This window comes from Octopus bimaculoides, chromosome 9 (genome assembly GCF_046866305.1).
Source record: "Octopus bimaculoides isolate indiv1 chromosome 9, ASM4686630v1, whole genome shotgun sequence".
In the NCBI taxonomy this organism is placed as follows: domain Eukaryota; kingdom Metazoa; phylum Mollusca; class Cephalopoda; order Octopoda; family Octopodidae; genus Octopus; species Octopus bimaculoides.
In genome coordinates this window covers 539,942-554,487 of record NC_142936.1, presented here as the reverse complement: position 1 = coordinate 554,487, position 14,546 = coordinate 539,942, and the positions used below count along the sequence as shown (strand labels likewise).

The 14,546-nt window shown below is 35.7% G+C and overlaps 1 protein-coding gene across 1 annotated transcript; it reads left to right on the top strand.

Moving 5' to 3' along the window:
• The first annotated feature begins 375 nt into the window (after positions 1–375).
• Positions 376–14,344, top strand: LOC106879481 (small ubiquitin-related modifier). Its single transcript, XM_014929071.3, has 5 exons — positions 376–424; positions 921–992; positions 8,928–9,005; positions 11,119–11,190; positions 12,031–14,344. The coding sequence occupies exons 1-5, from the start codon at positions 404–406 to the stop codon at positions 12,088–12,090; spliced, it is 303 nt and encodes a 100-aa protein (XP_014784557.1). The 5' UTR covers positions 376–403; the 3' UTR covers positions 12,091–14,344.
• The last annotated feature ends 202 nt before the right edge of the window (positions 14,345–14,546 follow it).

The window sequence follows — 14,546 nt, the reverse complement described above, 5'->3', positions numbered from 1 at the left end:
AACGAGATTTGACTAACTAGCATTGGTCTAAAGTGATGATTTTCCTTTAGACTCACTTATTTTACTCAAATCGAAGCTATTTGAATACATACTCTAAAATACAGTTGTTAGCTTGCTTAAAATTAAATGCATTTATAAACTATTTCTTAAAATGAAGAAAAAAATCAAAGTCTCATTGTAACGAGATTTCTGAATTTAAAAAAAAAATCAAATATATATAATAAATTTCGCTATTTTCTGAAGGGAGTATGTAAAATAAAACCACCAAGATTGTTTTAAATAATTTTATAGCCAATAGAAAGATTGGTAAAAGCCATAAACCGTGAGATTGATTTGGTTTGTGGTTCGGCCATGTTATGACCCCCCCTCCTCTCTGCTGCTGCCGCGGCTCCACAGAACAACAATGTCAGACACTGTACAACAGGCGAGTATAAAGTGTTTTTAGAAAGTAGCTAAACCGAGAGATAAACTAGTTACAAATTGTAGTTACAATTGTAGTCACAGGAAAACAAGTGAAGCCCTTTCCTTCTACATATTACACGCACACACGTTATAAATAGACAAATATATTTACATCTACACACAAATCTGCCTCTCTATATATGTATATATATATATATATATATATATATATATATATATAGTAATATATCCTGCATATATATATATGTATATATACACATATATATAATCCTGCATATATACATATACACACATTATATATATATATATATATATATATATATATATATATAATATGATATATGTCCGGCACATTAACACAGATTTTTATCTAGATGTATTCATAGAGTTCTCTCGTCATCCCGTTATTATTATTGGTTTGTATTTGAATTCGGTACCGAAGATCTTTATTATGAATTCATGAAACTTACATCTCTTTCCTCTTTTTCCCCTCTCAGAGCACGAAACCCGAAGGCGGGGATTCCTCTGCCAGTGACCCCGAATATATTCGATTGAAAGTAGTCGGTCAGGTAAGAAAGTTATAAAATCTGGCCTTTTTTATTTTTGTTTTAATCATCTAATCTCCAAGTGAGTGTGTAAATGTGTATTCCTATTTCCTTGTCAGTCTTGTGTACTAATAAAAACCATAGCCATCCGATTAAGAAATGAGGGTTCATTCTACAATGCTTTCTTTATAATAGACCATTCCCCCATTTTACGTCCACATGGTGGTCTGCCTATTAAACCCAACTAGCCTTTATCGTTTCTTCAAAACCGTTACAATTGTATTTTCACTATTAAAATTACAAATGTTCGGCGTATATTCTTCTACGTAATAGTTTTTGTTTTGTCTATAATGTTGCCTTTTTGATCGTTAAAACGGTTTGTCCGTTTTTCTTGTTCATATTTCCGATCGAAACCACGTTTCCTTTTGTTGTAGCAGCATTCACACATCTAACCCCCACTCGTCTCCGTTTCTCTGTCTCTATATACACTCGCCAACCTGAAAGTTTTTTAATAGTACCGTTGATCACATCCTACACCTTTGTTGTATACATTTACCCACCTTATGCTACAGATTCAGTTTCTCCTCTTTTTCTTTTCCTAATCACACTAAAGTAAACTGAGGATTTATTTCATTTTGACCCTTGGTCCCTTCTCTATGAAATTTAGAAAATCTACCGGAGGAGAAGAGACGGGAATCGAGTGAATTGAAAACGGAGTTAATCCGCCAAAACGGCGAATAATCGATATCACATTTGATAACCAGAAGAATGAGTTCCCCTTTGAATTGGGTGGGGATAGAGCATCAAACGATGTCCCTTTCACTCTATGAAAATAGAAATAAAGATTTATTAATATTATTGAGGCTAAACCGAAATGGTTCCAGAGTAATTCCTGTTATTTTTGTTTATTCTGGAGTACATCTGTTAGTTGTGAGTGTCTACTAGTGTATCTGGGCGGAAAGTGGTTGATTCAGTAACTAATACACATTGACTGAATATAAATAAATAATGAGGAGCAATATATGTTCATTAAATCTAACTGGTAACGAATGGATCGTTCTAGTTATGTGGAAATATAAAGAAAACGTCATTTATAGACAATGAATGAATGTCGTCGTTATTGTAAACATTAACTCTGTTTATTGAAACTATTTACGTTGCCTTTTGTCCAGAGGAAAAAGTATGAATGTTGTAATATTGTTCCCAGCCTTCACAAATTGATTTCTGTTCTTTTTTGAAAATTAAGTTACATACTAAGTTAAGTAAACTTAATCCATGCTGCAAGTTTTCAAACATTTTCATTTATAAATTTAAATATTTCAAAAAGAGCCTGACTCATTTTCTGAATGTGTTCTTATTTGAAAGAGGCATTTTAAAAATGATTACTTTTATAATCATTTCCTGTACTTTAAATAGTCCTACCGTCTTAGCCATTTAACTTCTCACTTCCTCATGTCTCTCTCTTTTTTTCTTCCGATAAATATTTTCTTACTCTTTCTCCACTATCCTTATATCTCACCATTACTCCTATTTCGCTATTGTCTTCTACATTTCCCTAGTTCTTTTTCTCCTTTAACTTTCATCTTGCTAGTTTTTATTTCTCAGCTCATTACTTAACTATTCCCCACCTTCGCCTCTCCGCTTCACCAAATACATTTCATTCCAACTTTCATCATCGCGACTCTCATTCTCGCTCCCTAACTCCCACTAACGACAAATTCGTGAAGATGTCGACATTGTATCACGTCGAAATATCAAGCTTTGCACCTGGCTGCTGCTTCTTTCTACTTTTCCGGATCTACTTACCTCTCCGCCGCTCCTGGCTTCACTTTAGGCCTTGTTCCACGAATTATCTATTTCTTTTTAGCTTAATTTCAGATCGATAAAGATGTTTTTTTTCTTCCTTCAGTTGCTATTGTGTTCATTTTGATTTATACTAAGTAAAGATCAGTCGATTTTTACCAGCCTATAAAGTTGTAACGATTTTATTTTGATTACACATCAGCGACAGTTGCTTTGCGTTTAAACTTTTATTTTGGTTTGTTAACGATAATGCACAAAAGTTAAACTATTCACATAAAAATTAGAGACACTTGGAACCATGTGGTCGCTTCCCAACTACATGGTTCCAAGTTCAGCCCCACATGGGCCGAAACTTTGTCGGTGGATTTGGTAAAACGGCAACAGAAAGAAACCTGTTGTATGTGTGTGTTTGTTTCCCGCCAGTGATTTGCTTATGTCCCAGTAATATTGCAGTTGGGCAAAGGAAATCGATTGAATAAGAACTGGGATCGATTCCTTAAAAACTCTTTCCAGACAGCGCGCCAGCATGGTGGCAGTCCATTGACTGAAACAAGTAAATGACAAAAAGAAAAATAGGTAACAGGTTGTGTGGTTAAGAAGCCTATTTTCCAACTCTGTGATCTCTGGTTCAATCCCAGTAAGTGGAAACTGAAAGAAGCCTGTCGTATACACACACAGGTTGTGTGTATCCTCTTGACATCCTGTGAAGGTTGTAAATGAGCATCATTATCATAGAAGCAGTGGTGGTCGTTTCCAGTCTTCCATGAAAAGCCTGCCTGGCTGTGGGGAAACAAATGAGGGTTGGCAACAGGAAAGGCGTCTGGTTGTAGAAAATCTGCTTCAACAAAGTCTGATTCCTACAGGAATGGAAAAGTGGATGTTAAATGATGATGATTAGCAGAACAATTCAGCCAGTCCTTTTTCATAGTTTTCTGCAAGTAATTAGTTATAAAACTGAATATTTATTACCTCCGGATTTTCTCCCTCTGGTCTTCGCTTATTCTTAGCAGTCAAATAGTTGGCAGTGAGGCAAACAAGTACTTCAGAAAACCCTTTGATCTAAATTATGTACTTTGGTATTTTGCTTAATCTTATTTAGTCTTGATTGTTTTTGTTGTTTTTTGTACTGTGTGGTTCCATTTTGGTGTATATTTTGCAAGGAGATAATCTTTTACGTTGTAGCCTCAGCTGTTTCCATGAAATATCAGTTCTTAGAATTTAAAATACATTGGCAAGTAATATCTTCAAAAATAATAATTTTTTATAGATTTCTCTATTCTCTGAATTAACAACCATATTCATTTTCATCAAACTGTTTTGTTGCTGGTTTGTCATTTACTGAAAATGTTTCTCTTCAATGTTATGGGATTAAAGTTGATGGGACTTGCAGTATTGCCATTTTAAATTTAGGATTTCTCATTACCTTTAACCATTTAGCCAGATATTCTGTATTCTGTTCAAATTGGCTATACTGTTTGTCAAGATGTCATCAACAGGAGATATGAGGCCAATCAGTGCAGTTTTTTTTTTTGTGACAATCAGTATCAACAGCAAGTTGTTTAGAATTTGTAATGACCCTAAGATCTACTTTTGTTGCTTTTTATAGCCTAGATGGCATTAGGAAAAGCATTCAGCCATAGAAACCTTGTTAAAGCAGGCATTAGAGACCAAGACAGCCCTGAGGTTAGTTGGATCCTGTCAAACCATCCAACCCCTTTCTGCATGGAACATGTAAACAATGATGATAATGTGGGACCTTGCTGGAGGGAACTTGACATAGATATACTTGGGTCAGCTGTCATCATCATTTAACGTCTGCTTTCCATGCTAGCATGGGTTAGATGGCTTGACTGGAACTGGTAAGCTGGAGGGCTTACACCCGGTACCAGTCTGATTTGGCATGGTTTCTATGGCTGGATGACCCTCCTAACGCCAACCACTATGAGAGTGTAATGGGTGCTCTTACAAACAGTTATATTGCCCAGCCTAATGCAACACGAGATGTTGCCCTGCTGCCCTACCAAGTGCTTTGTGTGGTTGTGATGGATGGTGTGATTGAGTTGGGAAAATCTGGGCAAGCTTGAACTGATGATAATAATTGTCCAGGTCATCTCTGGTTCAACACCTTTTGACAAAGGGCTTTTATCAGCCCATCTTTTTCTATATTAGGGTCTATATTGGTGTTCATTGTATCTTTATTGTAAAAGGATGTGATTTGCCTATTTGTTGCAGAGGTTCTTTCATTGGCCACTAAGTTCTCTTTTTGTTGCTATAAAAGCTATTTGTCTTTACAGAAAGTGTTGTAATTTCTGCCATGTTGCTTGAGAATTCTACATCACCATCTACGAACTTGAAATTATGTAAAATATGATGTGTGATTTATTATGAATATATGTTGTATTTCCTTGGCTCTGATTGAGTATCAAATGTCATAGGTGTGTTTGCTTTCAGTGCCACTCCTAAAACTGAATAATTCTTCTTAAGCACTTAAACCGAACCCACTTGTAGCTCTCATTGCTGCTGATTATTATTTTATTTTTGCATTCTGTAGGCTGTTAGAATCATTTTGTGGCTTTTTTGACAGGATTAAATGCTTTCCTTGTTATATGGCCGTGGTTATAGGTACAGGCATAGCTGTGTGATTTTGGCTTCAGTCTATAGCCAGAGGTTGACCAAAGCCTTGTGAGTGAATTTGGTAGGTGTAAACTGAAAAGAAGCTTGTGTGTGTGTGTATATTATATATATATATATATATATATCATCATCAATGATGATATATATATATATATTTACTAGTTTCGGCTTGAGAGCTGTGGCCATGCTGGGGTGCCACCATTAGCTTTGCTACACTTTCGTTAAACCTTCTGTGATATGTGGCATTTGGTGAATGAGGGAGTTTGATGTTGCTGCCCTCATCTGCATTTCTTGCTGTGAGGTAGGTTCATCCAGAACTCTAGACAGGAGGAGATCCAGTTTTGTTTTGAAGATGCCTCCAACCATTTCATGTAGGTCTCTCAGGCCTTGTGGTAGGATATTGAAGAGCTGATTAAACCCAAGCTGTTACAGTATCTGCTTCTGTATCCTGGTAGCAATGCTGGGGTTTTTGCTACTATGCAGTGGCACCCTATTGTGCTGTTTGTGTAATTTTCAATTCCAAAGTTACGTACAAGTTCTTGTAGAATTTTCCAGTTGTATATCACTGCGTATTTTTCCCACCTTTGTTCTAGGGAGGAGAGTCTTAACTTTTCCAGTCTCTCCCAGTAGCTGACATGTCGCATTGAGACGATCTTTGTGTAGCTTCTCTGGGTTGTTTTGAATTCTGTTGTTAATTTTACACTGTGTGGTGTCTGTAGTTGGGAGCAACAGTAGTCTAAATGGCTAAAGGTCCTCTAGAGGACCATCATGGTTTCCTGTACTCTTGTTCTGACAGTTCTCAGAGTCCATTCCGCCAGCCATCTGCTGAGCTTCGTACTCTGCACCTGCAAAGATGCATCCTTACTCGTGTCTGTGTCATGGACTGATTTCAATTCAGAGATTGCAATCCCTCCTGGGCCAGTGTATCCTGTCTGCTTTTCATTCAGCTCTGTATGTGGTGGCACAGAACTTGAGATTTTCCAGCTTTGGACTGCATTTTATTGTCCTCAGCCCATTTCTATGTTGCAACCACTTCAGTTATCTTATGAGAGACTTTTGTATCATTTGCATTTTAATATTCAAATAGCATGATAGTTATTTTTAACTTTCTGATTTGGTGGGCTGCTGCTGCTGTCTATAAAACCCCAAAGTTTCTTTAACATGGATATCAACTTCATTTCATCATTTGGAAATTCAAGCAATTTCTAACTTTCCTATTCTGTACTGAAACTTCTTGGGTTTTTGAGAGATTAACTCCAACAAGCAGATAAATATATATATGGTGTGCCACGTAAAAAGCACTTGTGCTGGTTGCACATAAAATGCACCTGGTACACTCTGTACTGTGGTTGGCATTAGGAAAGGTATCCAGCTGTAGAAACCTTGCCAAAGCACAATTGGAACCGGGCATTGCACATCCCAATTGATAGGAGAAATCAGACAAGGATGTTCAACATGGGTCTAAAAAGGTCAAGGTATTTGTTCTTCAGGGGTTATGAAACCTAATAACATCGAGGGGTTAAGGGGGGCACAATGCTGGCTTATACAATCTTCATCCATCTAAATAGTGGGACAGCAAAGTAGTTCTTGTTAGGTTCTCTGAGAGAGAAGTTACATATCAGTGAAAGAGAAGAGCCATTTCTAAGATTAATGTAATCTTTTGATCTCATTTGTACATTTGAGGGCAATCTACACTGGTTTTCTTTTAGTTATAAGTCAGTTAAAAGTTACCAAGAAGGAGGAGGAGGAGAGGTCACTGCTAATTTGTTTGGGATTGAAGCATAATGAGATCAAAGGAAATAAAGTTTGTTTGTTTCATTAGGCTATAATATAATTTTTAAAGTAATTTTATTACTTTTCCACCTATCAAGTGTCCTCAGTATTGCACTCTCAAAGGCAGAACTAGAAATGTAATTAGTTGCCTTGAGAAACTGATAAAAGAAGAAATGAAAAGACATTTTGGTTCTTTTCAACTGTGATTTGATTCCCTGCATTTCTTTCGACCCATTTCATAGCCATATTTCAGACAGCAGCTAAAAAGGATTTAAAATTGTCATAAAATGTAAAGAGGTCAGAGGAATGTTTCTTTTGTGGAAAGATTTATTGAATGACTAGACTACCCATCACCCATTGGGTCACCAATAGTTCAAGGTACCTGAAAAAGCCGCCTGTCTCGTGAATCAGTGGTCTGATTTACACGAAACTTTGTATTCACATTCTAATGGTACCTTACTTTCAAAACATTTCCCCCATTATATGCTGATTTGGTTATTTATAGAGGTACCTGAAAAAACCCACATATCTTGGTAACCCATGGTCCAATTTATGTGAGACTTGTTTTATTCCGTTTGTATTCACATGAGCATCTGATTCATGATGTCTCCTGCTTTCCCTCTCTTTCGCCAGACACTCAGCTCTCTGAGCGTCCAATTCCTGATCTCTCCTTCTGTTCTGCCAGATGCTCAGCCCTTGCTTTATCAATCTCATCGATCTTTCTATTCGCATGCCTCTCCTGATCTTGGGTAAATATTTTGTAAAGGACCCATTTGTACTCCAGTGTGAAATAATTTTTTCTAGAGATTTTTTTGAGTGCATTCAATGCATCCCACCTCCAAACCCGCCGCAAGCCACTTTCTTCCAGAAAAGAAAGGGGAGAGGGGTGGTGGGGACCTCAGAGTTTCCCCGGGAAACTTCTGTATTAATGATGTGTAATAATTGTTAACTGTATTGTTATTTAGTGTTTGCAGTTGAATACAGTTGTGTTTAAATATATCAGTTCACATTAACTTAGACATACTTAAGAATTGTTAAGCTTCTATTCAACTTTTTAGGTGAGGCTATCAAGCAATATGGCCAGCAGTGATAATAGTTCATCTGACCTCTGACCTCTGGCTCAATTTTACAAATAAAATTAAAAAAAAATTTTTGAAACATTCTGTGAAATATTATTGTTAGCATGCATGCTGGGTTGTAGCCCCCACAAAAGTCATGATTAACACTGGTTCTAATGATTCAGATGAGTGCATCTTTAGGGAATCTCTTGTTACCTCAACCACTAAAAAGCTTTCATCTCTCTGTGTAAACAAAGCTTTGCTGACACCGCATTCTTTCCTTTCTTTCTTGTTAATAAAGTCATATATATATATGTGTGTGTGTGTGTGTATATATATATATATATATATAGATATATATATAGACCCCTACTTGGCTCGTGACATCTAGTGAATGCTTCGGTCTGTTTTTCGAGTGTATTGTGTTTTAATTCATCCCTATCATTTTGGACCATGTAGGTTCCTGCTATAACTGTGTATGGTGTGCTTCTTGACATACTTTACAATGTATGCTGTATTTTGTTCACAGAGTATAACCTAGCTGCTTTCTGTTGTAGTTCAACTCTCTTTCTCAGCTGTTTGCAGTGTGATTCCCCTTTATATAATTTTCAAGTTTTGTATTCCGAATGATAGCTGCATACATAAACCACCGTACATTCATAAATTGTTGTTTTGTTTTTTCTTTTCAAAGGACAACACAGAAATTCATTTTCGTGTAAGAATGACTACAAAGATGGAGAAGTTGAAACGATCATACAGTGAACGGCAGGTAGGACATAAGGAGGTCATTCCTCGTATATTGCAAAAGAATACAATTTATAATACTGTCTCTTGAAACAAGAGATTAACTTTAAGATTAGTAACTTTCTTGCATGATATTTAAACTTGTAAAACTTTTTGTCTAATTTGGTGTAGGCATGGTTGTGGTTATGAAGCTTGCTTCCTAACCATCTGGTCTCAGGCTCAGTCCCATTGCATGGTACTTTGAGCAAGTGTCTTTTATTCTAGCCCCAAGCTGACCAAAGCCTGGGGAGTGGATTTCATAAACTGAAACGAGCCTGTCTGTGTGTTTGTGTGTGTGTGTGTGTGTGTGTGTACCCTTGTCTAGAAATCATGTGATGGTTGAAATTGAGCATCATTTGTTATATAAGTGAGGTTGTTTGTTTCTCGTCTTCTGTGAAAAAACATTTGTAGGTATAAGGAAAGATTACCTTGCTTGGAAACAGGTGAGGGTTGGTGACAACAAGGTCATCCAGCCATAGAAAAATCTGTCTCAGTAAATTCCATCCGACTCATGCTAACATGGAAAAGTGGACATTGAATGGTGAGGGGGAGGGGTTTGGTAGTGGCGGTGGAGATGATTCTATGAAATAAATGCTTCTAGTTTGATTTAGTTTTTTTATTACCTTCAAGGTAAATGGAGAAATTAGATTGTAATTGTTTCATTCCTAACAAATATTTTTTTTCTTAGCTTTTCTGTGTTGATATGGATTAAATGTTGCTTTTAGTCTTGTTCCCTTATCTATTACATTTAAAATAGTCTCTAACCCACTTTCTCAAACCTATTGTAACTGTTTTCCACTCTCAACTGAAAGTGATTTTTTTTATTTGTCATTCACTGTCCATTTAGATTTATCCCTTTAGCATTTAAACCAATTGTATCTGGCCAAAACATTCCATCCATTTTATATTGAAACTGGCCAGATCCAGCCTCTCACACCTACCCAACAATGTCATTCAAAAAACAAACAGTCACATCATTGAAATCTCAAAGCTACAAGATATTGCATGACTAATTCAAAACAATGTGAATAAATAAGGATTACATTCGACAGAGAAGTAAACTGAATGTTAAAGGGTTAAGCACCTCCAAGCTTTATTCTCTCAGAAATATTTCACAATCATGTTGTCCTTATACTTAACCATAAGTTAACATTGCAACATCAGTGTAGTCGTTTCCAGTCAGTACATTTTTTTTCTGTGTACACAAGCTTATATTTCTCTGCTGTATAGCATCACATTGTATAATGGCCCATATAATCCACTTTTTGCTGAGAAAATTAGATTCTCTATTGAAGTAAAACCAGTTTTCTAAACGTAACTCAAACTATACAATTCAGCTTCAACCTCTCACACACTAATTATGTCACATAGAATAACCTAGACACTTCCATTGAGCTATATCAACCATTACTAGTTTTTTTTTTTCTCATGGCAACTACGGAAAGTTTTGCATTTCTGATATCTTTAGTGTATCTTTTGTTTGTACCTTGTGCAACAGACAAAAGTTCAACATTGTGATTTTTTTGATTCAGTGTACTATAGTCATCCTCATCATCATCATCATTTAACGTCCGCTTGCCATGCTAGTATGGGTTGGACGATCTTATTGACCCCACTATAATTTCAATTGCCTACCACATTCGACTAGTTATTAGTTAATCTTAGGTTTTAGTAGAAGACAATTGACTAAAGTTCCACATTGGCATTGAAGCTGAAAATATGCAGTTGCAAAGTGAACTTTGCCTTGAAACCATGTTCACTTTGAGGCCTTTAAATGAAATCTACATTCCCAAGAAATTCTTTTTTATGACTTTAGTATACAATGAACTCTGTCCATGATATACTGTAGTCTCCCCCCCCCTCTCTGCATTTAGCTTGGTGATTACTTTAAGGTGTCAGAGAAAGTAAAGAAGGCTGAATCAGTTATAATTACTGTTTATGAAACTGGTAAAACAATTTGGAAAGATAAAAGCTGATCAAAGCCATGTCAATTGAATTAACAAATAAAAACTGAAAGAAACCCACCATGTGTGTGTGTGTGTGTGTTGTCATTTTAAAACTCACTCTTTTACTCTCACTTCTTCTCAATTCTATTGAAGGGTGTTCCAGTGACTTCTTTGAGATTCTTATTTGATGGTCGAAGAATTAATGATGATGAAACACCAAAGCAGGTAACCTTTTTTTTTTTCTACCTGGGTCGAAAAACAAATAACTTCCGCATCTTAATTGTTGACTACTTCATTCTTTTCTTCATTAAAAAAAAAAATTATTCTCTACAAATTTGTCTTTTGTTTATTTTAATGATGTCCCCTACAGCAATGCAGTTACTTAACCCTAAATGTTCAGCGATATCAGATACAAATGTTTAAAAAATCTTTGTAGTGAAGAGGGAAGACATGACTGTTTTTGGGGACCCCTGGCACTGATGGTGGGGAGATAGAGAGAGGATGTCCTTCTCAAACCAGTGACTTACTCTGAAATGCTTTCTCAAGCCACCCAAAGTGCCAGGTGGCACTGTTAAACTGGGCAACAGATCAAGTCCACATTAATTTTAGGCAACCATCGTCTCTGATGGTTCTTCTAAATTAATTTGAGATCATAAAGTGTCAAAGCGTAATTCTTATCTGAGTAGACCAGAAATGTTGAATTGTTGCTATTTTAGTATTATTAGAATTAACAGGTGATTCTCTAGTTATTTTAAGAAGAAAGTGGATATGGAAGTTAAGACAGTTACTGTCTCTCCAGTATTTAGTTGTTTTAATAATGGGTAAGTTAATTACTGTAAAGTAGGATGCTCATGTCAGACTGTGTTTGCTGCCAAAGATCTGACTTATTCACTGGGTTTGTGTGAATCTGAGGAAGCAATCTCAATGACTTGTAAAAATATAGGAATTTTTGGGGGATTCTGGCTTATGATGTTTTTCTGTAAAATTTCCATTTCTATAATATTGAAGCTGTTTTTTTTTTTTTTGTTTTTGTTTCTTAAAATCTATTTTTAATTTATTTTTCAGCTTGAAATGGAAGATGATGATGTGATAGAAGTGTACCAGGAACAAACTGGTGGTTGGTAGATTAACTTGAGATGAGGGATCATCACACTGCCTTGTGTTGAACTGGTCCCCATCCACTGTATGTTTAATATTTGAGAAACTAGTAGTGGTGGTACTAGAATGGAGTGGGCTGTCGAGTGTGGACGGATATACTTATTTCTCTCCATTTAACATTTTAATTTCTTTTTTTACTCCCTTTACCTTTCCTGACTTCTTTCTCACCCTTTTTCTCCTCAACTTCTTTTTCATTTCTCTCTCTTTTTTTTGTATATTATTGTTTTCTTTTTAATATCCTTCCCCCCTTTCCCCTAAAAAGAAGAAGAAAAAAAAGAACCTCTCTGCCCACCACTGCTAGTCTGTAATATATTTACTTGTGGCTTGTTCCCTTCTGGGATTGCAACATCAAAACAACTGCAGCAACAGACTATCAACTTCACACCATCTCTCATTATCATTAAATATATAAATTGATACACACACACACATACATACACGCGCGCATATATGCACACACACACACACACACACAAACACCTGATCCCCCTCTATTAAGACTAAAAGTTTCACTGGTTAAAATGGATGTGAATGTGTGCCCTTCAGACTCTCTTCCCCTTCCAGAATGTTCCAATTGAGAAGTTTATCAAAATAAAATTACAACACCAACAACAATTGAGAAAGAGAACCCTGCAAATCTTCAAAAGTTGTGAGAGGAGCCTTCAAGCAAGTGACTGGCATATATATATATATATATATATATATATATGTGTGTGTGTATATATGTGTGTATAATGCATGCACACCAGTTTGTCAGTTTACTAAGTTGTTCAGAAATACTCCAGGTCTTCTCCAGATTTCAGTGTTAATCTGTACATGTTTTTTTTAGCTGCTTAACGAGCTTTCCAGCATATATAACTTGTACTTTGACCTCATTTTCTTTCACCCTTAATGAAATGATAATGTTAATGATTATGAATATTTAGGCATTTTGCTACCTCTATTATTTATTGCCATGATGACTGATAGATTTTCAGTTTGTTATGTTTAACTGTCATTTTAATCCCCATTCTTTTCCTTATGTTTTGAATATCAGGAATGTCAAAATTGGTAAAGGTGTGACTAAAGAATACAATTGGATTATCAGGAGTGGTAGAAGTGATGCTAACACAAAAGAATGCTATATAAAATGTTTACCATTTACTTTCCTTCCTCTCAGATCAACTTTACCTTTCATCCCTCTATTTGATAAAATAAGTACCAGTAATATCCTGGAGGGGGGGTTCATTCCACTGACTATATCTTTGTCCTATGAAAGAATATGGCCTTCTACTTAGTTAAAATACTCACCATAAGACTCCTCATCTTGGATTTACTTCAAATAAAACCAGTTCCATTGAAATGCCTATGAATAGCTTTTCAGGCTATGTCCGTTATTTTTAGTTTGAAACAAGGTTTAAAGTTATGCTGGTCAGTGCCATAGCAGCAGCAGATCTAGAACATCAAATGTAATAAGTTTTTCTCTAATCTTTTTATTTGCCCTGTAAACTTATCTCTAGTTTCTTTTTTTTCAAGTTCCATACTGACTTCTCTCTACTGACAATAGAATAAACAAACCTTCATTTCTCTTGTTTACAAAATCCACACAATCACTCTCAACTGATAAGTTGAAGTTGTATTGTTCACCATTCTCATTAGATGCCTTACACACAATTACTTAATTGCTATAACATTAGCTTATGGAAGGGTTTGTCTCTTTGGTTTAGTTGCCATAACATAAAATCGTCAAGCCACGACCTTAAATGTTATTTGGTACACAAGATCAAATGAGCTCAACTGAAAGCATTCCTTTTTTTCTAGTAACCTGCTGTCCTTTGAGGAAATGCAGCTGAAAGTTTTCTGGGTTTCTGTTTTTTTTGTGTTTTTTTTTTAGACTGGTCACACTCCTATCTGGAGATGAGCTGGTGCTCAGGTAATTTTTTAATGAATTTATTGTCATTAGTTGTAGGGATCAATCTGATATAATTAACCTGCTGCTTTTTCTTTTCCTATTTAAACATTGCTTTTTACTTATGTCTACTGAATGTAGTTTAATAATTGGCAACTCCTTTTATTTCCTCGTGGATTTTGTGACCAAGATCCCATCTCCTCTAGTTTCATTGTTGCTAATATAGTTTTATAATTACACTAGAATGTATTAATATAAAAAGTGGCAACTATTTAATAAAGAAGTATTTTAATGTAATTCCTTTTGATGATAATCATAAAACATTTTCTTTTCTCTTTGTCTTCACTGTTTATTTTTGGTTCTCACCAACTGACTTGTCTGTTCCCACAGCTTTTGTCTTTAGAATGGTTTTCAAAGAACTAAGCTTATTTCTTTGCTCTAGCCGTCTTCTGTAATTCTACTATCCTCTGTTTCTAATCCTATTTGAGTAAATATAACAACTATCTGAATGTTTACTAGCCGAAATTGGAACTTT